This window comes from Vollenhovia emeryi, unplaced genomic scaffold (genome assembly GCF_000949405.1).
Source record: "Vollenhovia emeryi isolate VEMERY1.0 unplaced genomic scaffold, V.emery_V1.0 DF939244.1, whole genome shotgun sequence".
Taxonomy (NCBI): domain Eukaryota; kingdom Metazoa; phylum Arthropoda; class Insecta; order Hymenoptera; family Formicidae; genus Vollenhovia; species Vollenhovia emeryi.
The window spans coordinates 154,613-182,329 of NW_011967122.1; the positions used below are offsets into that span (position 1 = coordinate 154,613).

General features: G+C 42.4%; 1 protein-coding gene across 1 annotated transcript in view; it reads right to left on the reverse strand.

Annotated features, from left to right (window-relative positions):
* Positions 1 to 14,394: 14,394 nt before the first annotated feature.
* LOC105560031 (UPF0489 protein C5orf22 homolog) overlaps positions 14,395 to 27,717 on the reverse strand; it is a 223,042-nt gene continuing 209,719 nt past the window's right edge. The window contains exon 4 of the mRNA XM_012008772.1: positions 14,395 to 15,188. Within this exon, the coding sequence (XP_011864162.1) occupies positions 15,185 to 15,188 (4 nt within the window). The 3' untranslated portion in view covers positions 14,395 to 15,184. The remainder of the gene's footprint in view (positions 15,189 to 27,717) is intronic.

Sequence of the window (27,717 nt, forward strand, 5' to 3'; positions counted from 1 at the left end):
ATTACAACCGCAAGCGAACGTGCGGTAGATTCGCGCGTGAGAGCACGGGGCACGCTCGCCAACCGTCCCACGATTTCTCACAATCAAACGATCCTTCCGCCGCTTTGAAACACTCCGACCACTTTCTTGGATTAAACATCGCCCATCGCCGAGATTAATAGCCGTCACGTTGCGTTTTGCTTTAACGCCGCGCATTCATGCGCGCGCGCCCGAGCGCGCGTGTGCGTGAACACGCGTTCGGCGGGCCCGACGTCGTTTCCCTACCCACCCTGAAGAATGGTCGCGGTGGAGCCGCGCGCGGGCACAATGCCCGGCAATTCCTGCAGGTAAGCGCGTTTACATATGCATACAAAGCCGCAGTTTCCGCGCGACACCGCGCGAACGGCGGCACCGCGTGCGGGCACAGGCCGCGCTTCGACTTGCGAAAAGAAAATACCGCTGCGGAACGACGCCAAAAGACGACGACGACGACGACGACGACGTCGATGGTGACGGCGACGACCGCAATGACGACCACGAGCGCGACTACGACGACTCGCGCGCGCACACGTGCTCCCATAGAAACGTCGTCGGGAACCGGCGCGGCGTCCATTTACGTATGCCGTGGACTCGAATTAATGGCCCTCGCGGGTCTCCTTTGGCCCCGTGCTATGAGACGCGTAATCGAAACTCTCGTTCGATTCCTGAGTGGGCGAGGACAATTTGCGGTGGCGGCGTACGCGTCGCATGTCCCTTAACGAGCGCGAGATTTATTCGGTATTTATATACACGTACGTACGTGCGAATGCACCGAGGCGACCGGATATCATCTCCCTCGATCAACTCGGGAAAAGCATCAGATATGAAGGTAAATACCGTTAATGTAAGTATGATTAACGTTAAGCGTGTCATTTGCGACATCTGCAAAAATCCCGATGCCGTTTCTAAATTAGAATCGAGAATTTATTATGTCAATATAGCTCGGAGTTACGCGGGATTATTATAAGATGGAGGAGACGACGGCAAGACGTGAAAACAGAAATTTTCCGTGCCGAAGAGAACATAACTCCGATAGTGAAATCGTTCCTTTAAATATTTTCCTCGTCATTAATAAGCACGTTGATGTACTCACGTAATCGGTTAATGATTGCTTTGATACATAGACGTGAGTAATACATTATATCAAGAAACCATAAATATGCATGAGGCTCGATTACGCTGTTAACTGGAAAATGGCGGAACCATTTGTTTCATTATTTTCTCAATCATCTCGCAGGGGCCAGTAACCAATTAATTAACTTGTAACGCTTTAATAGCTACACTAAATGACAGATCGATTAATGGACACTTTCCTAAGGGCTTCCAGATCCTGTATCGCTCTCTGGTAGGCAATTTTCAAATAGCTCTTCACTCACTCACCGAGTACAGGTTTTTTTATCGCGTGCCTCTCTGAGTTTAAAGCGAGTGTCTTATTTTTACTCGCGCAACGGCTAAATTATTCACAGCATCAAATAATTTTACTAGCCCAAAAAATAATCTTGCAACTGCAGCAACAATTTTCTTGGTACGAAAAAATAACCGAGGTTGTATAAATGAATAGCCAATACCGCGAAATCGCATATGTTTTGTATTAATCGATTTAAATAACAGAAACAGAATTTCTATCTCAACTGTTAGCGAATATTGAGAAGAAAATCTTTCTGTTCATTCATTATAACATTTGATTGTGGTACAGAAACAGTTACATTCCTTACGAAGATTGTACTTGCTGCGGTATTTCATTTTTATCTAACGTGAATGATTAATACTTAAATAGTGTGTTTCATCAGATTGCCAGTATCAATATAAATAAAATTTTAAGTTTTAATCGACCTCAGCCGGCCACATTTATTAAATACGCTTTCACAACGTTTCGATCTTTCGTTCAGGTCCTTATCAAGTGAGATCTAAGTATATAATAGTAAATGAAGATTTGCAATTTAGAAATATACATTTGTATACGCCAACTATTGAGGTAAAATCTCTAATCTTAGTAATTAGAATTTAAGTAACAACGATTTTTGTTTCGAAACAGTTTCTGGATGGAACAGAATTAGTCGCTAATTTAATCAATACCAATAAGTCCGCAGAATAATACGCAAAACGTAGTAACAGTCACGGAACAAAGTAATGTAAAATATTAAGTACAGAATTTTCAATTTCGTAGGCGGGACAATGAATTCTCAACGTTCGTAGTTGTTTTTCTCTCGGCGCGGTGACGTACGATGTTTTTGCGTGCCATCGTGTGTACCTGAAGGTCGCCGCGCTGTCATTCGCTCGCCGAACGTCGTGCCGGCAAGAGCAGTGGCGAGAGTCGCCCCGTGCGTGGTATTTTGCGTTATCGGTTTCCAAGACTCGATCGCGACGAATGTAGGGATAAAACTATTGATTTGCTATTGATTTGTACACCTTTATCAGTAACAAGTAACGTACCTCGATTAATTAATAAGTTTCTACAACTTGTAATGAGAAACGAAATTGAGGCGACGGCTCTTTATCAACGTATACATAGAAATTTCACGAGACTAACTCATCTAAAATATGAAGGTAAACCGTGGTACTTTGTCGCGGTTACATCTCGTTTACGCACCGCGCTTTTAATTATCTATCGATTTCGTGTAATCCGTTCCCTTTTTGGGAAAAGAGAAAATTTTGCGCGATTTCGGCGTTCGCGCTGTAATTCGCTCTGTCGTTCTTCACAACTCGAACAGGCTGGAAGTAAAGAAAGTCACTTATCACACGCCGTTACATTGTGTAAATATAATCGAAAATTATCTCAATTAACTGTTGCAATTAGTAACAACTATTTATCGCTGGAAATTTCGTTCATATAATTTATTTTGAGGATTAGATTGAATGAAAACGATTGTAAAATATCGTTTCGTTGCGGATTAATAACTACTTCTTTACCGCAGATTACGCTTGGATTCCGATGCTCGCATTGCGTTTTATATCGTCAATTCAAAAGTGATTTATTCATTATCCTATTCTTCCGAATCAAAAATGCAAGTTGTTGGTTTGAGTAATTTGTATGATAGAAAGTCACGCGACATTTGTTAATAATATTTCGTGCGTTACGCGGTATCTAACATCGCGTACGGGAGTGCCCGAAATTTCGCGCGATCAATGATTTTCGCGAGTGAGTGTTGTGTAAGTGCCACAAGGAAATCTGAGAGGAGGAGGAGGCCCAGGAGGGGCATCGGGCAACAGCGGAGAAATCGGTGAGGTGAGTGTCTTACATTTTTATACTATTTGCTACTTGTGCAAAATAAAGTATCCGATCTGTGTTTTTATTTTATTTATTTAAGTGATTCGAACGAGGATTCGAATATGTGTTAGGGACAAAACCATACGCATAAAAATTTGTGAGTTCATATTTAAAAGGAAGACTTTTTCAGTATTCTTTATAATTACTTTAATAAATACCTATTTTAAAAATATAAAATATAAAGTATATTTAATACAATAATTTCGATTTTACATAATTAGTCTATAATAATCATATGTCTATTTGTATTTTTGCAGTTTAACATACATAGTTAACGATGTACAACTCTGCTATTGCGAATCGTATTGGTGAGTGATACATTACCTTTTACTTTAAATTGACGTTGCGCATAGACCTACCCCCTTTGTCTATACAAAGTTTTAAAAATACACAAGGCGCAAGAGTAAACGGCGCGCGCAAAGCGTGCGCTTTGTGATCTCTAGTGTTATTAAAAAACGATCATAAATTAATCCATGTAGAGAGTGTGAGATACGATAGGTAATTATATCAGCACTGCAAGTCTTGCGCTTATCTTTTATATTTTCTATATAAAAACCAGCGTTGAAAGGAGATTATGGTTGCACACTGGTATTATTTTTAATACAATACCTGGAGCAATACGCGAGATGATTTACATACTCCCAAGATGAGTCGTGTAAAACATTTACTCACTTGATAAGGACGTAAATCAAAGGTCGAAACGTTGTTAAAGGGTATTTAATAAATGTGGCCAGCTGTGGTCGATTGAAACTTAAAAAAAATTCGATTAATATTTAGTCACGAATCCTAAACTTTCCAAAAGGTATTACTAGAGTGTTGCTGCTATAAATTTTGCAGGCTACAAACAATTTTCTAACAGATACACAAAATAGCGATGAAATTTTGTTGCAACATTTAGAAATCTACCTGCGTTAGTAAGATACTTTTTTTTGAATGGCTAATTATTTCGTATATTAATCACGTCGCGTCCGTTAAATTTTGTCACATACTGCATTTATAGAAGTATAATGTTTATTATTATATCGTACAGCACAATATATAATTGCATGATCGTTGGATTTTCGGGCAATTTCCGATCCGATATCTGGCAGTAATAGTTCTGCAATGCCTGCTCGTTAAATTAAGAAGACGTCGCGCTGCAGTGAGCATTACGATCAAAAACGACTCGTCATGTCAAATTAATTGGTTAAATTAATGATTTCTGCAATTTGCAAACTTGCATACGCCACTCCCCGCGCTGCTGTGTTAACGTAACTCGTATAGTTACGTTCAAGCAGTGATCCTCGCGAGTAAAGCGAGTCACTTAACGACCATCGAGTTTATACGGCGTTTCTGTTGATTTTAAGGACGAGAAATTTATACCGCGGCGCGTTACTATTATAAAATAATTTACACCCGCGCGGAGTAATAGCTACCAAAATCCCGAAGCCGAAATACCGCGTGGCTCGTAAGTCACCGCGAGACCACTTTGTACCCACGGTATCGCCGTCGCTGTCCAACTGTGCGCAGTTTGCCGCACCGAATAAGATACGTTATTTAACGATCGCCGTGTTTGTACGACGTTGCGTTAAAACGAGACAAAAAGCACGGATAGGACGAAGCCGGGAGTGAAATAAATGAAGCGGCCCTTACCACACTGCGGCGTCGGAATTAATGACCCTCATAGCTTTCCATGGACCAGGTATACTATTAATCCGCGCGAAGTGTCCACATAATCATACGACGTATCGCGCGCTTATGATTGTATCAATTTGCGATGTCACGCGAGATATATGTGCATACGTCGGAAGCGATACGTATAAAGGCGTGATGTCCCTACCGCGAAGAGTATCGCTGTTGATCGCGTTCATCGCGCCTGATGAAAAACGGGAGCCTGAAAGAGCGCGCTTAATAGAAATCTTTATTACACGATAAATATATATCGAGATACACGATAACGTAATACGATCTCGGTAATTCGAAATAACGATCTAAATTGCCGCTACTCAAACGAATGTTCTGGGCGTAAGACGTTCAATTTCATCACGGCGCAAAAAAATAGCGGATTTTCAACGTCCAAATTCAATCAAGCTTTTTGCGCAACAATCACACGATCTAACTGTGAATCACTAAACAAATTTTACTCCGAGGACAATGAATTCATGGTGGGATTAACAGATGATGCCTGTTAATTTTGCAGAAACCTCGCTATATCGCCATTACAAACCTATGTATATCATAATAGGGGGCTTTCATCTACCTGATTTGTTCCAATGAACTTAACAACAGAGACTCTGTATAAGAGCGCGCGTAATAGAAATCTTAATTACGCGATAAATATGTATCGAAATACGCAATAACGTAATATTGTACGATCTTGGTAATTCGAAACAACGATCTAAATTGCCGCTACTTAAAGGAATTTTCTGCGTGTAAGACGTTCAATTTCATTGCGGCACAAAAAAATACCGGATTCTCAATATCCAAATCCAATCACAAAGCTTTTTGCGCAACAATCACACACGATCCAGCAGTGAATCACTAAACACATTTTACTCCGAGGACAATAAATTTACAATTTCGCAGAAACCGCGCTATCTCGCTATCAGGAGCGTATCTCATAATAGGGGACCCCCATCTACCTGATTTGTTCCAATGAACTTAACAAGAGAGACTCCGTACAAGAGCGCGCTTAATATAAATCTTAATTACGCGATAAATATGTATAGAGATACACGTGATACGAAAACGTAATATGATCTCGGTAATTCGAAATAACGTTCTGAATTGCCGCTACTTAAAGGAATTTTCTGCGTGTAAGACGTTGAATTTCATTACGGCGCTAAAAATAGCGCGGCGTTTCCATATAATGCCGAACATTAATCATACGATACGTATCTCGCGTGTATCTCGCGTCAAGAGATACATAAAAGATTGACAAGAAAGGCCCAGGAGCCGTTACCGAGAAGAATCGACCCTCTAGCGACATGAGGCGCACCTCGTGTCCTAGGATATCAATTACACCCTCGCCGTAGCCTTCGGCGCGAAAATGTCATTAGAATCAATAACAGCAGCCACCCCCTCCCCCCCCCCGCCTCCCTATTCCTTCTCAATTCGCGTACACACAATTCCACCCTCGCCGTTTCCGTTCGCCGAACTTTTCCCGATGGCGCTAGCATTCTGCGGAGCATTGTGCCCCCGTTTCCTTGCGCAACCGAATTTTTCCCGTCCCTCGCTTCCTTGCCGAGAGGCACGAGGGACGCCCGCGCGTCCGCCAATTTCACGAACTCGAGCACGCGTGCTCGATCAAGGCGCTTTGCGTTGGATGATTTCAGACAACGGTCTTTTATTAGAGGAAAGTTTCCTATTATGGGATACACTGAAAAAAATTTTGTTTGCTACCGTAGCTGGTCAAGATCTGCTAAAAATATTTTGCTGCTTGCAACTACAAATTTCTAGACCGCAACAAGCGGTTCGCTGTCGCACCTGATGCAATAGGCGCAGCAGCGAAATATTAGCTGTCCATATTTTGCAACTGAAATTTAATTACCACGTGCAGTTTTTAGGCACGGCAGCTACTTTTTTTTCTGCGTAGGCTTCTAATATGAGATAGCAGGTTTTCAACGTTCAAATTCAATCGCAAACCTTCCTTCGCAACAATCGCACGATCTGACAATGAAGTTTCAACTAAACAAATTTTACTCCGAGGACTATACATTTCACGGTGGAACTGACAGACGATGCCTATTGATTTCGCAGAAACCTCGCTATCTCGCTATTAGGGACCTATCTCATAATAGGGGACTCTGTTCTACCTGATTTGTTCCAATGAACTTTTTAACAAGAGAGACTCTGTATAAAAGACTATCTCGATGCCATAAATGTAGGGTAAGCGAACCTATTTCGGAACACTTTTTAAAAAACTTGCTGTATTTTTTTACATAAAATCTTCTAAAACAAATCTGATATATGCTAGTTAAGAAGTCATCCTTTAACTATTAATTAGGCATAAATCAATATTTGAAGAAGACTTTGTTTTTAAATGGCGGACAATCAATTCAAGTATTGAATTTGTTCCGAATTAGGTTCACCTGCACCTAATTCGGAACAGCTGTTTTCATATACAGCCGCATTTCGCAACAACATAGTTTCATAATTCAATTAAGCAACGATTATCTTCCTTGAACCTTTAACTGTTGTTTAAGTCCAAAATATAAGAGAACGAGCAAGTAATATAAGAGAAATATGAAATTATTGTACTTACCGTAACTCATCCCGCAGAAGCGCCCTGTCATGACAACCAATAACAAAAATATACTATTGTCAATTATTTTCTGTATCTACTGCTCATTTCTTCACATCACAAACTTTATTTATAATGCTCTTTATCACCAGCATTAAAATTTGACATTACGTGACAGCTAACAGGAGCAAAATTATGGTGCAATTCTAAGCAAATTTATGAATAAATCGTAAAATCGTAAAATCGTAGCTTACGAAGCAATCGTAAAAAGCAGAGTTACAGTTTAACGTAAACTACAATTCTGTACCAGCATCTGTTAGGTTATAATCAGTGACATTAATGATTTTTTCTTACATTACCTGTTGTATTCTTCTTCAATTAATAGTCCAATATATAATACGTTCATTATGTATAATAATAACACTGAAAATACTTATTAAACTTTAGAACAATAACTTTACAGACAGCTTCTTACTAGCCATAAAATTTACGAGAAATCGTAGATATTTACGAGTCATCGTACGTCTTACGATATACATAGAATTGTAGTCGACGCCGTAAGTCCTTACGAGAACAAGTTACGAGTCTTACGATTTTGTTTAGAATTGCAGCATTAAAGTGTTCCGAAATAGGTGCTGTTCTGAAATAGGTTCGCTTACCCTATACGAACGCGTGTCGATTAGGTAATTTCATTTTATAGAAGAACTTGATTGAAAAATTTCTGGCCAGAATATCTTTCGTAACGGAATGAATATTTTAAGTAAATTAGTAACAAGCGCGCTTAAGATATATTTTAGTTTTTTTTTATCTATTCAACATATCCGGGCGCCACGCATCGTCGCGGTGCCGCGGGCGGTGTTTCAGCGTAGATCGTACCATCGATATCAACGAAACCTTTCATTTTTCTCCATCTTTCGTCGGACAAGGTAATATTTTCGCTAGGAGCCTCCGGGACTTCCTGGTCCTGTCAAGTTTCTGGAAGGACACGGCAAATCCCGCGGCATCGTCGCGCCGGGATCAGGGAGGGACGGTATAAGGAGAAATTGGAGACGTATATACGGCGGGGCGGAAATGTATACGTGGCCTAGAGGGTTCAAGGGTGTGCGACGTTGTCTTCCACGGGGGTGGATTTGCCTTCGAGGAACCGGCGGTCTGCACGAGGGAGGGAACCATCCCGTTAAGCCACCATGATTCCACGAGATAAACCCCCATATTATGTCGCGTGGGATTATGCGGAAAACCAGCCACGAGACGCGACCCGTTATCTGTGTGCGCGGCTCGCGGGTGTACGTACGCGCACGGCTTTGCGGGTGTATAAAGATTTTACGGGCGCCACGTCACGGAGACGGCCGTGTCTTCTCAAGAAAAATATTTCCCCGCGCTTCGCCGACTACAAGAAGAAAATTAAGAAAGCTTAGGGTAAGAAAGGGTGCGTACGCCGGCGCACGTACGCGTTTTATTATTTTCGCGCTGACGGCTACCGTGACAAACGAGCCGAGAAATGTTTACGCTATCAGAATATAATCCCTCAAAGTATGAAAAATATTTATATTTATATCGGCACTGCGTACGAAGCTTATGGAGTTGTCTGCATTTTTAATCAAATATATAGTCACTAGGATACACCTTGTAGGTACGTGAACTTTCCCGCAAATGTACACTAATAAGTATAAACATACCCGAGAGATACACCGATTATGATGGGTGTTGAAGATGTTTTTCAGCTCAAAATAAGGGACATGTATTTTTTTTATACGTGCCCATACGCACTTTTAGGTGGTGAAATACCTCTTTGAAGAAAATTTTATTTTCTCTTTCGGGACGAATATTGACGAAAGTGTAAGAGCTAGAAAAAAATTGTAATGAACGTTGAATGGTTTCACTAGTACTTTAAAACTATGAGCCAAAAGTTTTTTAATTTTTTCTTTCTCAAAATACCCCACCACTCAACATTTTTTATTACAATTTTGAAAAATTTTTAGCACCAAATTAAAACTTATTTTATTACGAATTATATAATAAAGTTCAAAATTGTATGATTGTATGATTGTATTGATTATATTTAATCGGATATTTTTCTCAGTGTGGAAGAGACATGTACGCACTGAGAAAACTATCCTAGCCTATCTAAACGGATACTCAATTACATATTAACAAACGGATACTTATATCCGATTAAATTGTACATCCGATGAAAAATATAATTGATTCTTTGACTAAATTTGATCGGTAATTGCATTTTATCGAATCAATTTAATTAGACATGTCCATAATGTAATCAGAAAAATTAACCATCGGAAACACTATTTAAGTGGTTTATCCGTTGGAAATTTGTCTCGGTGTATGAGTGAAAAAGTACATTTTAACAGATATATTTGAGACGCGCCCTAAACTAACTCTTAATTTTTCACGAATCTCCTCGAAATATCCAATTATCCATGCTTTGTGTTATACCCATCTTCTTCTGACGATCTCGAGTTGCAAAAACCTCGCATGGCCAGCTTTTAATATCCCAAGACGAAACTCGCGCGAGATCGTTACGAAAGGAAGGAAAGCGTGACAACTTCCGCTGGTGGCCGGAGGGCCGTTTATCGGTCAAAAAAGTCCACCCGTGAATTCCCCATAAAGAAGCTCCGGATACGCCCGGCTCGTATTTAAAGGACTTTAAGGAACCACAGCCCGCTTCCCCGACGAGTCTTCGTTTGGTGTCTCGGGCCCGCGCCGGAGGTTTTTAATTAAGCCGTAAATCGAAGCGCCCAGGGCCCGCCTTTATTGCGGCCCTAAACTATATCGGCCGCGCATCTTAAAAAGATGCAACACGAGACGAAACCTCGGTCGAGCGACTTCGCCTCGTGTTCCCGGCGACACGTCGCGCGCATAGGGAGGCGTCGTTTTTATTTCGAGCTACCCTCGAAAAGACGGCACCACGAATGTCCTCCTTCGTTCGCCGTAATGACCGGGCCCTCTGCCAGGAATGTCGTAAACACAGTCGTGATCGGGGTGGTCCGCGGGGATAATCCGTCTGTTCCCCTTCTCTCTCTCTCTTTCTCTCTCTTAATAAGTCAGCGCGTTTAAACTTAACGTCTCGGATTTCATTGCCTCTTATTCTCACGTGAGCGCAGCCATTAACGCGGACTCGAAAAGACGCATGGAAATCGCGCGGTACGCGTGTCAGAGTGCGCTTATGGTTCCCGGCTTATCGCCGAGCCGGGGCCTCCACGTATACCTGTCCAGCCTTACCCCCTCCGTGGTCCTTTTTAAATGAGGCATTTTCGTTTTCCTTATCCCCTTGCTGTGTTATCTCAAGTATTTTTATGCATCGTGCCAGGTTTTAGACGCTTGAGACTGCGGGAGAGAAAGTAACAATACGTAGTTCATCATGTACTTTCTGAAAGAATTTTATTCTCTAAAACGAGGTGCTATCAAAATGTTGTCAGGAAGAGCAACAACCAATTGAATAAAAAATTCAAAAATATATATAGTATTTTACACGGTTTCCATAATTGTAGATTATGAAATATTGTGGAGTTATCTATGATAGAAAATAGATCTCTATAAAACTCTAAGCGATGAGGGTGGTTAGTTAATAAATAATGTATGAAACCGATTTTGCGTTTACTCATGCGATCGAGGAATAAAACGGTAGGAAAATACCGATGCCCCGTCGCCGTTAAAACCATACTCGCGCCTCCGTTAGCCACTTCGGAAAAGCGGGAGAACGCCAACGAAACTCAAAGGAGAACGCCGTATAAATACAGAGGAGGCCGTGAGAATAGAGAGGGACACAGATATACAGGTCGCGTCCGTTGCAGCTCGTCGCCTTCCACTTCCATTTGAATAAAAGCAACGATAAGCACATCCTTAGAGTCGCTCGCAGTTCTGAATTGTTTCCGCTTCTTAAACCCCCGACAAATTTATTATAATAACTACCCTTAGAGCCCGCGGATCTCGCAGCTCGCTCCGACCTTCGTCTCTTACCGCGACCGCCACCGGGTCCCGCAGTCGCCTCTTCGTTTCCATCCACCACTCTCCCGCTGCTTCTTGGCCTGCGCACCAGTCAACTACCACCCCTCCGTCTACTCCGAACGTGCACCACTGTCGTCCACCCCCTTGTTGCCCTCTCCCACGCCATCGCCTTCGGTGTTTTCTCTCGCGAGCAGAGAGAAACTCCTCTTTCTCTCCGTAGTCGCCGGGCGAAAGGAAGGATCGTTTTCGCGAATAATGCGCTCCTTCTCCACCACGTGGCGAGAGGAAGCGCGGGATAACGGGAGAGACCGAAGGGAACATCGGTTGCAATATTCTCAGCGCGAACAACGACGTCAGGATTTCGGACGTTCTCTCCGTCTCCACGCGAATATGCCGAGCTGGTTTACGCCCCGGCGGCAGTTAATCATTTTACGATAATTACACGCTTTAAAGCCACGGAGTCGGATGGATTTTCTCTTATTAATCCGACACGCTTGGCCCGAGGTCGCGGCTTATGGCAAATTGGGCAATCATTTAATATGTAAACATGACGTTATTAAAGAAAGTATTAACGACAAAATTACATTTTTATTAAACTATATATTTTTTATGTTACATAATTATTAGTTACGCGTGGAACCGAATTTATAAAAATTGCCATCATTTTAAATTGTAACATAATATCTCGCGTAAAGAAAGCGCGTAGAAATAACGTGCAAAAATGCAGGTTAATTCCATAAAACGATGTAATATCACATACTATTATAATTATGCGGAGGTATATCGATGCAAGTCACAACTTGCAGATATAAATCGAGTAAAGTCCTCTATTATGAGATAGCAGGTTCTCAATACCCAAGTCAATCACAAATCCTTTTTTGCAATGATTACACGATCTAACAATGAATTTTTCACTAAACAGATTTCGCACCAAGGGCAATAAACTCACAATGAAACCAATAGACGATGCCTATTAATTTAGCAAAAACCCATGGAAGTTACTTGTAACTGTTTTTCCTTTAAAACTGTAACGAATTTAACGGTTACTTTTATCGTTACTTTTTATATTTCGAAACTAGACATAAAATATAATTATATTTTCTTACATTTAATCTTCAGGCATCGATCGATGTTCACAATTTATTATTATGATGGGTTGTTATATTTAAGATAAGTTTAAAATTATTGCGTTAAAAATTTGAACGAAAAATTGAGAGCACAATAAACAAAAATTTAGGCATATTTATACCTTTCATAGAAATCAAAATTTTTTATTTACATTTTGAGCGTTTTAAAATTTATCTCCTTAAATTTTTTTCATGGTTTTACAACTTTAAAATAAACAAATTATTTTATTAACATCTTTGTGTTAGTAGAAAAACTATTACAGAAGTAGATGTTTTAGTTTGTCTGATCTCGTTTCAGAATTAAAAAAGTAACGAAAAGAATAACGAATCGTTATTTTTTAAGTAGCGGTACCGATAATGAGTTTTTTTTTAAATCAGTAACTATAATGGTAACAAAGTTCAAAGTTTCATTTTTTACTCGGTAACGAGTAACGGTAACTAGTTACTTTTAAAAGTAACTTTCCTATCCCTGCTATCTCATATTAGGAGCTTATCTCATAATAGGGGGCTTTCCTCTATTATCAAACTCTTGTGTTTTCAAGACGAAAAACATCGAGGATTATTTATGAGAAATGCCGTCGCTAGCGACATCAACATCAGTGAAGAAATAACACATGCTCCGTCGAAGAAACCACTATTGTATCTTAACGCAACTTTAGGCACAGACGACTGCAATTTGCTCTTAGCGCTGCCCGCTGTTCCACCGTGTTACGGAGTCCATAAATAGAACGCTTGGTCTGACGCGTGTATTTTTCTACCCTGCGCCGCGGAACCACGGTCGCTAAAAACAACGTCGCGAAATTGTATGCGAGGGAAGGAAGCGAACGAAGCGGAGGAAGACGACAGCAAAGAGGGCGGACAAGGGGGGAAGAGCGGGGCGGAGGAAAAGAGGTCGGTGCGAGTGGTGGTTTTGCCTCGGCGTGGTATTTACGACGTCATTTCCTCGCCGACTGTCAATAATTTCCCTAGGGGATGCGGAAGACACTACGTTGTCTCTCGCGTGTCTCCGCCGCGCGTCTTCGGACGCACGTCGCGCTCCTTCCCGTTCGCCACCTAAACCGTCTTGCTATCCACCCACCCCGGCTCGCGCCACTTTTTTCATCTCTTTGCAAATTGAAAAGACGCCGGCGAGCGGAGATGTCGACAACGCACAAAGCCTTGCATGCCCGCCAAAAAGTAGTATCGCATAAATGAGAGAAACGTATAAACGGCTCACTTTTGTACACGACATGTGGGAACTTTTCTTAAGGCCTGTGTCCACGATGCTAGAACTTGGCCCAACGATAGGCCAGTTTCGATATTTAAATGTCAAACGAAAATTGTAGACAGTCATTACTTCGACCAGTGCATAAACTTTCCAATTAATAATAGCTTATTAACTCTAGATTTAATTATCCATCGAGCTACTTTCTATCTAAGTAATTGGTCGTGCGAAAACACGTGGATAAATATAATTAACGTAATGATTTAAAGAAATATTTACATTTTTCAATACAAATAACTGTATACGTTTGAAGTAGTTAGACAGGTCCGCAAGTGTAGGTATATGGTTCTGCATATGGTGTTACGTGAGCTCAGATATGGACTGAGAAAATTAAAATACATGTTCGAAATAGATTCGAAAAACAGTCACGAAAGTGTGACATTCGAAAACATCATTTGAAAGTTTACTGCGATAAATATTAACACATGCCCCGGTGGTCGAATTGGTGAGACGCCCGCCTAGAGTGTAGGGAGGTCCAGGTTCAACTCCTGGCTGGGGTAATATTTTTCGCAATAAAATTTCCACCAGGTATGGTCGAATAATATTACTTGATCGACTTTAGCTTTCCAAGAATAAGAATTAACGTAGGAACCCATAATCACGCCGTGACTATATATCGAATCATTTCTCTGATAAAGTACGCTCTTTTTATCTCATCTTATAATTATACGATCACTATACTCCACTGATCGACCGATCCGCACGGATCAGTTATTATGCCGCGAGCCCCTTTAAAAACGGCTAAACTCGGGGAAACTGCAGCCCCAAGAACCAAGGCAGCGTCGCCTAATGAAGCATCTCCTTTAACTAATTTACAATCAGCGCTTCCTCCCATACCGGCGTCGACGTGGACGTCGAATGAGATGCCGGAGGGGGTGCGCGAGGAAACGGGCATCTAAGTTCCGTACTTTCTCTGTCCCGGGGCTGCCGCCGTCTTCATGACCCAGAACTCTTTAATTTTCGCCATCGATACTGCAGCATCCTCTTTAACTCATTAGACTCAATCAATTATACAGGCGTACGGCTACAACAGTCTCCTTTCCCTTTCTCATTCTCGCCCGACACTCTCCCTCCCGCTCACCCAATCTCTGTCGTCCCACCGTGTCGTCCTGCTCAACAACCCCGTCTTAATCCCTCGACCGAGACCCCGAGTGGTATCCCGAGATACCGGGGTTTACCAAGGTAAACCTCTTAACGTTCCGATGTCAGTGGAAGTCAAGGTCGCGAGACACGTGACGCGCCGTTATCCGCTGAATTTTGGAGAACATGGCGAAACGGTACTGGACGCACGACTCTCTCCTACACGGCTCAAACCACACCTACCTGAAACAGAAGGTTTAAGATACGTTAGTCAAACTCATAAGAAGCACTAATTTATGTAAGTACATGGAGAATTTTCTCTTAAAATTTACCCTGAAAATCATGTAATCGCAGGACAACATTGACCCTTTGAAGAACTTTATATGAGTTTTCTGAAATTTTACCATACATTTTACTAGTGAAGCATATATAATGTTATAATTTGAGAGAGCCTAATATCAATCTACAGATAAAAATATATTATCAGTAAAAGTTCCGCGAAATCATATATTGTGTAAGTTTCCTTCTAATGCGCTGTCTTGAGATTCACAAAAATAATGATAATGTAGAGTAATCACGTGAAAATCAAATCTTTATGTTCAGTTAATCACAACTGTGTTGTACATACACTAACACGGGTGTTAATAGGGAAAAGTCCCTTGTTATGAGATAGGCTCCTAATACGAGATAGCGGGGTTTCTGTTAAATTAATAGACATCGTCTGTTGATTCCGCCGTGAATTTATTGCCGTTGAATAAAAATATATTATCAGTAAAAAGTTCCGCGAAATCATATATTGTGTAAGTTTCCTTCTAATGCGCTGTCTTGAGATTCACAAAAATAATGATAATGTAGAGTAATCACGTGAAAATCAAATCTTTATGTCCAGTTAATCACAACTGTGTTGTACATACACTAACACGGGTGTTAATAGGGAAAAGTCCCTTGTTATGAGATAGGCTCCTAATACGAGATAGCGGGGTTTCTGTTAAATTAATAGACATCGTCTGTTGATTCCGCCGTGAATTTATTGCCGTTGGAGCGAAATCTGTTTAGTGAAAAAAGTCATTCTTAGATTGTGTAATCGTTGCAAAAAAAGATCTGTGATTGAACCTGGGTGTTGAGAGCCTGCTATCTCATAATTGAGTTGACTTTCCTCTACATCCAAAGACAGTGCAAGAAAAAAAATTGTCCGTATCATTAGCGATGACCAATTCAATTCCTATTGTAATTGGAATTAAAAATTAGCAGAGGATCGACGGTTCCCTCGGCACAGGCTTATCCATTGTAATGTACGCACAGGCACGTTGAGAACGCATTACTACAGTGCGGCCCATTTGTTTCTATATGTCCGGAGCTGTAATGTCGTACGATAAGATGCGGATAGCACGAGTCGCCTGGTGTGTTAGCCGGCAGTTAAAACTTTATCGTCGTGCATCTCGTGTTATTCGTCAAGGCGTGACGAGTGGGTGGAATTTTTATGTCTTCGTTGCCAGTAACGTTTCCCTCCCCCCCCGAAATCGCTTAAATAAAACTCGATAAGTTAACGCTAAAACGCCGTCGGTATAGCCAGCCATTACGATTGACTTAATGAATCGGACATTCGAGCACCGTTGCGATGCCGACGAGCTATATCTGATGCAAACAAATTAATTTAAGTGGTTATATCGATTTCATATGCGGCTGTGCGCGGTGATAATAGCATTGCCATATAGATGTGTGTTTTGCCCGATGAATTAAATGTACTTAAAGAATTAGAAGCGCTAATTTATACACTTGGATATAACAAGCGAGATTATTCCAAAATAATCACATTTTATAGACATTCCAGTGTCATTAATACAGCTGTTAATAAATTTTAATGGGTAATTAAAAATAAATGGGAATTACAAAATTGTCGCTATGATGTAGATTTTAGATAGAATGTACATCAATCAAAATCATAGGCAATTATTCTGCATACTATTAATATGCATAGTTGAAATCGAATGTTCCAATTTAAATTATAAGCTTATCCAAGTTGACAAATCGATTCCAGATTTGAAGAGTAGTGCAAGAAATTGATAAAAAAGGATGATGATAGCCTATTAATCCTAACTGATAAAATAATTCTTTTTTTTACATTGTGTCTCCATTTGTAACGTGTATTATTTTAAGTATAGGTATATTTCTTCAGTATATCAGATTGTTTATATACTTTGTAGATACATTGTAGCAACGCGCACGTACCAGTGGGGCTTTTCTCTCTGTAATTATTATCTTCAAATTTTCACGCTTTAACTGGAATTGCGATAGTAAATTTGCGAGAGTAGCTTATCAATTTCAGTGCCACTGTCAAATGTTAAGAACGAAACTTTGGACATTTAAGAAAAGATGACGAAAACGCGCTGTAAGGAAATAGGCGTGGTGAGAGGACAGTGTCGTCGCGATTCGTGATATTATGCAGGACAGGGCGGCAGGAAACGGTGTAACATCACCAGTAGGCTCCGTGTACGAGGGTGGAATATGCTTAACGTTAATTTGTACGATAAAGGAATTATTGATTTTTACTTAGGCGGCTCAGTCAAGGGTGAGAGAGAGAATGCGCGGGTAGGGGAACCTTGCTTTAAAGTAGAGGTACTAATGAGACGCCTTTAACGCATCGTTATGCTGTCTCACGACTCAAAGCCCGAGACGTAATTCGTTCTTACACGGAAAAGATATGTTTTTTTTGTATATTATAATAAAAAGGTACTTTAATCATTTATTGGATCGTGTATTTACCATTTCAATTAATCGTTAATTATTTTAATTTAATATTGACGTTCACTTTGCTCTTTGAGATTCGAAAATGGAATCTATAATGTAATATGAAAAACAATACCCAGATATTATTACAGCATATCCGTTAAAGTGCACGATAAATATTCCAAGACGATCATTACTTCCTTTATAAATATAAATTAAAAACATGGACAATTCTGTGTGTCTTTCGCCTAACAATATATTTGTAGCGCTCTGTTTCTCTGTGTCTTTTAAAAGGAATATTTTGTTACGCAGAAAGAAAATATCTCGTTTCAAAAACATATTCATCGCGTTTTTCTAAATTGGATTATTTCCCCTCGAAAACTTTACGCGCGAGCTGGCATGATAATATTAATTAACGCGGTCAGCTCGCGCGGGTTCTGTTCAGCCAGTCAAGTTGTACATATTCGCGTAAAAAACCGCTTACATTATGTGCATGTAAACCGTCATGGCCGCAACCGCGGCCGCGACGGCTTTGCCCGCGTCTGAAAATTTGGAGTAATAGGAAAACTCCTGAGCGGAAAAGAAGTTCAATCTAGCCGGGCGAGGGAAAAGCTCGGGAAAGCTCTTTGGACTCCTTTGATTCCAACTCGGCCCCTACCACCTTCTAAATCTTTTCCCTTCCTCTCACCCCCGTCCCTCTCTCAACCACCGTTGCCTACGACTCCGTAACGTTTTTCACGATAGGAAGAAGCTTCCAAAAGTTGCTTTGCCAAGTTACCCTGCGGCTGTTCACCGGGCAAGTCCCTAAAAATCTGACTTTCTTCCTCGCTTTCTTTAACCACCGTTGCGGATAACCGTCTACGAGATGGAGATTCCATCTTCTCCATATTTACGGTATGGGAATGACGACAGGCGAAAGTGATGAAGGGAGATTCAGCGTATTCGCGTTTTAGTGATCGTCGAAAGGCAGAAATAAAGGCAAGGATTGCACATTTAACGCTTTGCAATCTGTTCGGACTTGCATTTGCATTAATTAAAGTGGTAGACGTACGTCGGAAGAACGATGAAAGATTAAAAAGCAGTGTACATAAGATTTTTCTACTTGTCGACGAAGACAATTTTTTGCATGCTTTTAAGTCTAATCTACAATGTGTTTTTTGCAACGAGAAACATTCTGTTTTATACAGGCGAATCGATACAATGAGAAAAATTTTCATCGGATAAACCAATTAAATAGCATTTCCGATTGTTAATTTTTCCGATTAAATTATGGATACATCCGATGAAATTTATCCGATGAAATGCAGTTACCGATGAAATTTGATTGAAAAACCGATCACATTTTTCACCCGATTTAATTGGATATGTCCGTTCGTTATTATGTAACTGAATTATCCGATTATATTTAATCGGACATTTGTCTCAGTGCACGCATACAAATTGCAATTGTCAAATATTTGGCGCGTCGCAAAGAAATAGAAATAGGCAATTTCGAAAATCGCACATCAGAAGACATCCAGTTGTCGCGGGATGGTCGATAGCCGTGGGTAAGGAAAGAAATAATGAAAGTCCGTGCCAGGAAAGTGCTCTCTTTATTGACAACAAGGCTTCCGAGAGAGCGACATGGAGGTGCGACGAGGGAAAATATAGTGCTTCCATATCCGTGCGCGGCTGTCTATCGATTCTCGACGAGTATAAAGTACTGCGATTCCGCCTGCCGCCGTCGCCGAGTCGACGGAATAAATTTGCGCTCGCCCGGGTAAAACGGGGTGAGAGCCCGCGGAGTGCAGGCGGACGGGCGGGATCGGCGCGAGAGGGTGCGGCGAGAGGGTGCGCGGAGGTCGGGCTGGGAAAAAAGGAGAAGGAAGAATACGAGAGGAAATGGAAGAGGCGAACGGGAAGAGGCGTCGGAAAAGCCGGGCGCGCAACTCCAGACTGCGATGGGAATTTTCGAAACTACCCGACCTCCTCCGCTCGCCATTTCCTTCCTCCGTCTCGCACTTTTCCGCCCCTTATTCGTTCACCGCCCTCAGCTCTCTACCCGCCGCGCTACGCCGCGCCGCGGCGCACGATCGGGTATCAACGGCAGTCAGCAATAGAAACGCGTGCGTGTACAGGCGTTTGTGTAGGTTTCACGTAATGAGAAATCCACCTCAAAGTTGCCTCGCTCGACGGGCTTCAAAACGCAGAGTTAGAAGTTGCTTGATCTTTATCGCGCGAAAAGTTATTCCAATCCGTTTTAACATTAATGTCGGATAGGTACAGGCCCGACAATTGCGTCCTTGCCGGACGTTTTAACGATAGGAAACTATTTTGCACAAATTTTGGTCGTAACTGATCCTAACAAAGAGCTATTAGATTGAGATTATACTATGTTATATTTTCATTATATTATAAGCAATGATAAAGAAAGACAGTAGACACAGAATACTGATGAAACCCGAAGGCTAGTAAGAAATCAATTAAAAACCGACAAACTCTTTTATTGGAAATATTGAATATAATTTGCAAATATAGTTGTGTAAATATCCAAATTTACTATAATTTATATTCAAATATATTGTAAAAATTCTCCTCACAATTCACTCAAATCATAACTTTTAAGTGCAATTACTATCAAAGTTGGATTAAAACGCAATTACCTCGCTACCTGATTATTGTAAATTGCAGGTATTTTTTATTCTTTCAGTTTTTCGTTCTTGCAATGCCCAGCATCAAGCGACGAAATATCAGAATTCACGGAGATTATCTCCTAGAACTATATCCGATGTTTTTCGTGAAAAGACGGGAAGACCCTTCCTTCTTACCCTTTCCTTATGCCACCCCACCGTCGCTCCGCGGCGAACACAAGCAGGGAAAGGAGGGAAACCTCTCTTTGGCGGTCGAGGATCATTACGGCAGCTGATTGGCGGGAATCTTGTTAAAGGTTTCGTTTGAATAATCGCCGCTCGATTCCGCCGATTTTCATGACTCGATCCTCACGTAATGACGCGTAGAAATCCGCCACCGCCACCACCGCCGCCGCCGTCGTCGTTCGCCCTTCTGCCCATCCACGGGCAATAATTTCAAGAGTCGATTTCTTGCACGCCGTAAGCATCTCCCTCATCCAGGCAACGCGATCGTTCCTCGTTATAACGAAATTCAATTTTATGTTAAATATTCCCGAACGCAATCCACCAGCGCTACCGAGGTCAATTTATGATCCTGTCCAATCGCGCGGTTCGCAAACGTCGATTCATTATCTTTGCATTTACAACGCCTCCCACGTTTATGCGCGATTTAGACAACAAACTTTCGGTAATGGCTATGTTAATCTTTTTAAACGCGCGAAAGAGTAATAGGAGAGTCCTCTTTAGAAATCGACGGACAACGTAGAAAAAATCGGGACACATCGCTGTAGAATAAATCATAGTTTAACCGTAATTTATATTCAAATGTATTATAAAGATTTCTCGCGGCGAGAGGGTGTGCGCGGAGGTCGAGAAAATTTCCTTTTCTCCTCTTAACTCAGTTAAGTAACAACTATAATTTGCGATTTACCCAATAGCATATATATTCACAAGTATTATATTAATTTAAAGATACGCTGAAAATCTGTAGCACGGGGATACGCAGATTCAAGCTGACGCGGTGCCTAACAGCAGTTTTCCTTAAAAGCCACGAATACGGCAGTGATAGGGGACACCTCGACCGAGTCCGTCTTTCTCAAGTCTGGCTGTCGCGTGAATAATTTAGAACGTATTCGCGCACCTAAACCCCGGATCATTAAAATTTTCAGAAGTACCACCGACATCGAGTTGTCGCCGCGCGGAGGGCCGGAGAGAAGTTACAAATATGTTTACGCGCGCCCCGACCCCGCAGGTGCGGCGGTTTACACGATCATCCGCGTCCCTTTTCGGGGACGCGCCGCGACGAGGGGCAATTGCGAGCCCCTCGTGGGAGGAAGGACGGATATCGCGCGAGGTGGCTGGAGGAGGAACGAGTAAAACGCGTATCGGAGGTGTACGAGTGCGCGCGGCAGATCAATCTTCCGTCCTCTTGTCTTCTTCCCCGCCCCACTCTCGACTGTGCCTCGCTTCCACCTTACCCTCCAGCCAGCCACCTTCTTTTCCCACGTAGACACGATCCTCCGAGCTCCTCGCCGCCGCCCCCCCCCCCTCGCCGCCACCGCGTGCACACGTGCGCGATACGCACGCGTGTACCCGGAGAAGAAAGTGCATCCGGGGGATCCTCCTCCTACAGCTCGCGACCTTTCGGATTCATCGGGCGTGGACCATTGTTTCAAGGATTACTTCCGGTGTTTTTCCCTGAAATTTCTCAGCGTCTCATACATCGCGCTCGTCTTTCCAATTCAGGCCGTCCTAACTGCGGCTTATTTCGCGTATACAGACTTATACAGATAGATCTGCATCTTCATACGGACTGAAGACAAGATCTGAAGGATAGACATAGTTTGTAATGTTATCTCCCACCCCTCTCTCCCTCTCACGTGAAAAGATTGAGCGAGACCAACTCATGCACAGAGACACCATTACGGTCTCTATTGCTCGCTCTCTCTCTCTCTCTCTTCATATACCATCTTCCAAACCTCTCACGAGGTGCGCAGTCTGTCTGTATAATGTCCCTTTCTATCAATGCAGATTAACTTTAGCTCGGTTTAACTTTCTTTTTATCTTTTCCTAGTTCTAAGAGTTGGAAAAAGCCGGAAAGATAAATTAAACCGAGTTATACTTCTACATTGGTAGAAGTGGACATAAGTCTATGTTCGCGTACAGCCCTTCCGTATGTAGGGTGGGAAAACGTGGAATTCGCTACGCGTGGGAGACGCGGCGGAATGAAAATTCCAGATCCGCCGAAGGAGGAGGTGAATTTTCGATCTCGAGGTAGAATCCTAATCGGCTTTGCTTTCGGAAGAGTCACTCCCCCCCCCCCCCCCTCTGTCTGTCTATCGCGACGAGCCGTCCCCTACGGAGCGGGATACGCCGGCCCTTCTCAATCGTTGTCCTCCTGAGCGTGAGCATACGAAATTGAACGAGCATCCTTAACGAGCGGCGTGCACTGGCTCGATAAGAATGTTTGAGCGACAGGCAATGCGGGACCTCATTTCCCTGTGCAAGCAAGAAATTTTATACTTATTGAAGCCCATTACGCTCTTGTTCTTATTCCTGTTTCGTCGCGTTCAATTATCCCTGTCAAAATTCACCTAACGCAGCCCATGTATTTCCGATCGATCGCAATTCAAAGGTCAATCGCTGCGGTTCTCAGCGAAATCGATAGCGTTACGCAGGATCTTGCCGAAGTAATTTCACAATTAATCGATCGGTGCATCGTTTACGAGATATCGGTGACACGATGGAAATCACAGTTTCAGTACAAACAAGTATGTAACTTGACTTGGTATTTTGTTTCGTAAGTGACAAGTAACAATTGAAATCAATGCTGTTATATATTTAAATATTTTTGAGATTAATCCTTTTTCGTAACAAGTTAGATCGATTACGTGTTTAACTTAGATAATTAATTATGTAATACATATTACACAGCCTATATGTAATATATAAACAACTTATTGAAGATATAAACGCACTGTGGATATATTTAAATTTGTAAGTTTATAAAACCGATGTTTTGCCACGTCCCTATATGTTTTTTAATTTCTTATATTTTTCTTGTGGTGTCATAGAGTTCCTTCTTTGGGGGGGTGGAAAATTAAGAACAGCTTTAAAAAGCTTTAGAAAGTTTAAATCTTTCTAACATTTATTTGCAAACCTGTTAGACATAAACTTCGGCTTAGTATTGAATTAAAAGAAAAAATTGTATCGACAAAACTTTTTCACTTGGCCACTTAACGATACGACGAATTCCAATATAAAATTGCACGATTAATTTTACACAACTGCGTAACTTAATTTTATTATTAAGTATTTCTAGTGTTAAGCCCACGAGATCCATCCGTCACGGGGCGAATAGCGTAAAATGACTTACAGCCCCGCGCGAAAGGCTGAAATGTTAAGTCTAAGCTACTGGAAACTTTATGAAGCTTCTAAGGGAAAAAACGAAGGAATATTCTATACTCGGCGTATAAGTAGACGGTATTTCGGGCCCGAGGCACGTCGGTGGGTCGGCAGGCGTGGTCGTGAGGCTCCTCCGATATTTCTGGAGGCAGCCGAAGGAAAAAGGAGTCACGGGCGACGGGCGTGGAGAAGCGAGCGGAGCTGGCTGGATGTGAAGGAGGGTAGTTCGGTGTTCCCGGGGGCGAAAGTGGCGCGGCGTTCTAATGCGATTCCGATATCGGCCCGGACATCTCGTGAGCCGACTATACCTCCCAGCCCACCTCCCCAACGTCCCTAGGACGATCTCACCCTCTACGATGTGGACGAGCACGTCAGGATGGGTGGCGGAGAGGGTGGATCGTGGAAGTAAAAGGGGTCCCCCTAAGGGCGGGGTGGCTCGTAGAATGGGCCGATATGTATGCCGTGAGCGCACCGCCGACCGGCCGCCATCTTGGAATCGATGTCGATCAAGCGGAAGGAAGGAACTTCTGCGCAGCTCGGGGGCGGCCGAGGTGGTACCCTCCCCTAGTATGTGTGTGCGCGCCTCCACATACACCCCATTCTCCCCCCTCCCGCTTCCCGTGTGCCATCTCATGCCGCCTCTGCAGTTGACCCACCCCTCTGGATGTGCTCGTATGCGCGAGAGTGCGGAGAAGAAGACATAAGTCGTGGATTCCCTCTTCGCGGAAAATGGCGTCTATCCAGCGAGACGCGATGCGGGTTTAATTATGCCGCGTATAAATTCGCGTGGCACGCTGATGTCCCGCGCTGCTTCAATACGAGAGCAACAATGTTTATCGTATACACGATCCATACTTCACGTACTCATATATCGGGCATCTTTAAACAATCTCATTGAACAACGTTATAAACATGCCGCGTTATCTTTGAAAGATTGAACGTTTAAATACATTCTGCATGTACAGATAAAATGATAACGTATTGTCCAAGATACTTTACGTCCATACGTTAGGTAGAGCAAGTTTGAAACAGGATGTACTGTGCGCCGCGTGTGCCTGCCAGAGTCGATAACATTCGATACCGAGATGATATATAAAGAAGCTAATGTGGAGGAAACGTTGGCTCACTTTATCATGCAGCACATACCGCTGCAATATCCCACACAGTGCCCATTTAACACGGCACGCTCGAGCGCGGCGTAAATCAATGTATTTAGGAAGAAAAGATCCGCGAGACTCTCTTTCGAGCTCTATCTTGCCGTAACGTTCCCTCCGCCCCGCCGTAAGAAATATCGCCGGTACCGTCGCGGAATTGCCCTCGCAGAATGCAAAAAGGAATTTCGCGTTGGTGCAAGGATAAGCGGCGCGACACAGTCACCTCTCGCGAGGAATCGAGAGGATGTGGAGCCAGATAGAACCGGCTAGGACGGCTGATTTATGAGATTATAGCCCGCCGGTATAAACGCCGGGCGAAAATGGCGTCTCTGCAAATCGATCGTAAAAAGGATGTCGCGCCGGCGGCCGATGGAGGCGTACAATAGCAGCGTCTCGTTCGTTAACTCCGCGGAAATAAATAAAAACGCGAGCGCGGGACGTCGCAGGTATCGAACGGGGTCGGTGGGGGGGTGTTATATCGACTGCGCGAGAGGGCCCGTGCTCTCTTCCATAACCCATAAAGAATCGAGGCCTCTGGTGATTTATGGATTATGGCGCCGGAGCACGCGAGCGTGGAACTTGACAAAAAGAAAAAAAGGAGAGACCAACGCCGAGGAACGCCGTCTTTTCATCGTTCTTGTCAATGAAACGGATAGACGTAGGCGCCCAAAACGGGCGTGCGAATTTACGACTTATCGATCCATTATCGCGAGCAATCGCCCGGATCCTTTCGAAGTAAACGAATGGTCTTGTGACATCAAGATAACAATTACCTGGAAAATCGCCAGTCTTTTCATTGAGATCGACGAAAGGGAAATTAAGCAACTAATCGACAGTAGAATAATAAAAGAATGTCCCTTCCACTCGCTCCTTTCTCGTTACTTGTCTCGCCATACGAGACGATCAACGAGCATAATCGCCGGTATTTGCAGAGAACGAAGGAGCGAATGTAGAACAAAGCGCGCGTGAGTCGCGAGAGAATTCCGAAATTCGGGCGGAACAATCGACACTTAGAAACAGGGCTTAAAGGCAAATGCGGTCAGTGTGCTTCCACGGGCTGAGAAATACGAGGAGTTGAATGGCTCGTGACCTTGGCCCCGAGGCTGTTAGCCTGGGGTTGGTAAGGTAATTAAATGCCATGGATGGGGTTGCTTGCTATAACCGGCAGGATAGAACGAAGGGTATCCTGGGGGGATGAGACTAATTGCCGATGCAAGGAAAACCATCCCTCGCCGTGCCACTGGAGGATCTTTCAAGGTGCTCATCCTCCTGATTATACCACCATTTTATTAACGGCTCCTCTGGCGTTATTGCAACATGAAATCAGTTGCTTCCAATTCTTCAACGCAAATAGATTCAACGTTTCCCGCATCATGTATTTTATATTACGCATCTTAGCTCATTTGCTCTGACAAATTTATTGTACTGTTGGAAATCTTTTATGCGTATAATTAATTTTACAATATATCCCTTAGTTTTCATATATTGTTGACGAGGTAATAAAAAATATTTCCTGCATGTACGTTGCAAACGTCACAGAGATAAACACTGCTTTGCCTTATTTGAGAAGTGTCAACAATAGATTAAAAAATTGCATAGCATAAATTAGATAAGATAAATTTCAATGATATAATTACTAATAAATGAACATATAATTATTGCAGTAATTATTTATAAGAATAACCACTGTTAGTATATTCAGGTAATAATCATAGTAAATATTTGACAAACTTTTCGTTTTTATCTTCTTCGTTTTGATAAATGATAAGATTTGAAACCTAGATTTAAATAAACATAGATTCGAAAAAATACTATACGCCTTGTGGAAATGTACATTTAGTAGTATCTGCAGCTAGAAGCAAATTATTCCTTTATCATAAAAAAATTGCAAAATTATATAATCAAGTATTTAACATACACCATATTGACATAATAGAAAAATAAACTATCGTATTAATAAGTGAAGAAATTAATAATCTGTTGCGCTTGAATGATAAGAATAAAAGTTTTTAGGGAGAAAGGTCATTGAATTCGGGAGAAAAACTTTCCTAATTCTCGTCTGGGTATGTTCAATCCGCATGCAAATACCGTTCCCGTAATTTGAGAATGATAGTTAGATAAAGTTTCACGCGACGGGGAACCACTGTCCCGGAAGTAGCCCAGTTACAAATTAGCATCCAAGGATTGCCCTTGGCGTTACTCCTGTCTCTCTTCCTACCGTTCGGTCTCCTCCGGTCTCGCTTCCTATATCTCTCTCGCTTCCTAACATCGGTTGTCGGCACTCCTCTTTCTTTCTGGGTTATTAAAGGAAGCCGCCTTCGGGGTCAAGTCGGGTTAGGTCAGGGCGGCAGGGAATAATGAGCGAGGAAAAGTTAAACGAGAGTATTTTTTACCGAGAGGAAAATTACGCTGGCCTTCCCTGGTCGTAGTAAAGATGGTGCAAGGAGGACAAGCCATTGCAACGGTGAACTTGAGAGAGACGAAGGTGGAGAGGGACAGAGAGAGAGAGAGAGAGAGAGAGAGAGAGAGAGAGAGAGAGAGAGAGAACGCAAAAGGAAGATAGGGGAGGGGAAGGAGAAAGAGGAGGAGGAGGAGGAGGGGAGAGAGAAGTGAACGAGAAATTCAGGGGTAGGAGATCTCGAGGTGGCACAAGGGGGTGTCTTCCATTCATTACCGCCGGTTACCCCTTAATGGAATCTTCGTGTCCTCATCTTTCCACTGTCCTTCCTCAGCGCCAAGCTGTGCCGCGGTAATTTCTGTTTTGCGAACAAGAAGTCGTTTGTACACTCGGCAAAGCGAGACGCCCGCCGTCATTCAGAAACAACACCGCTGCGACTTGTACGCACGTTATCAACAAGCTCGTATTTATCTTGTTTT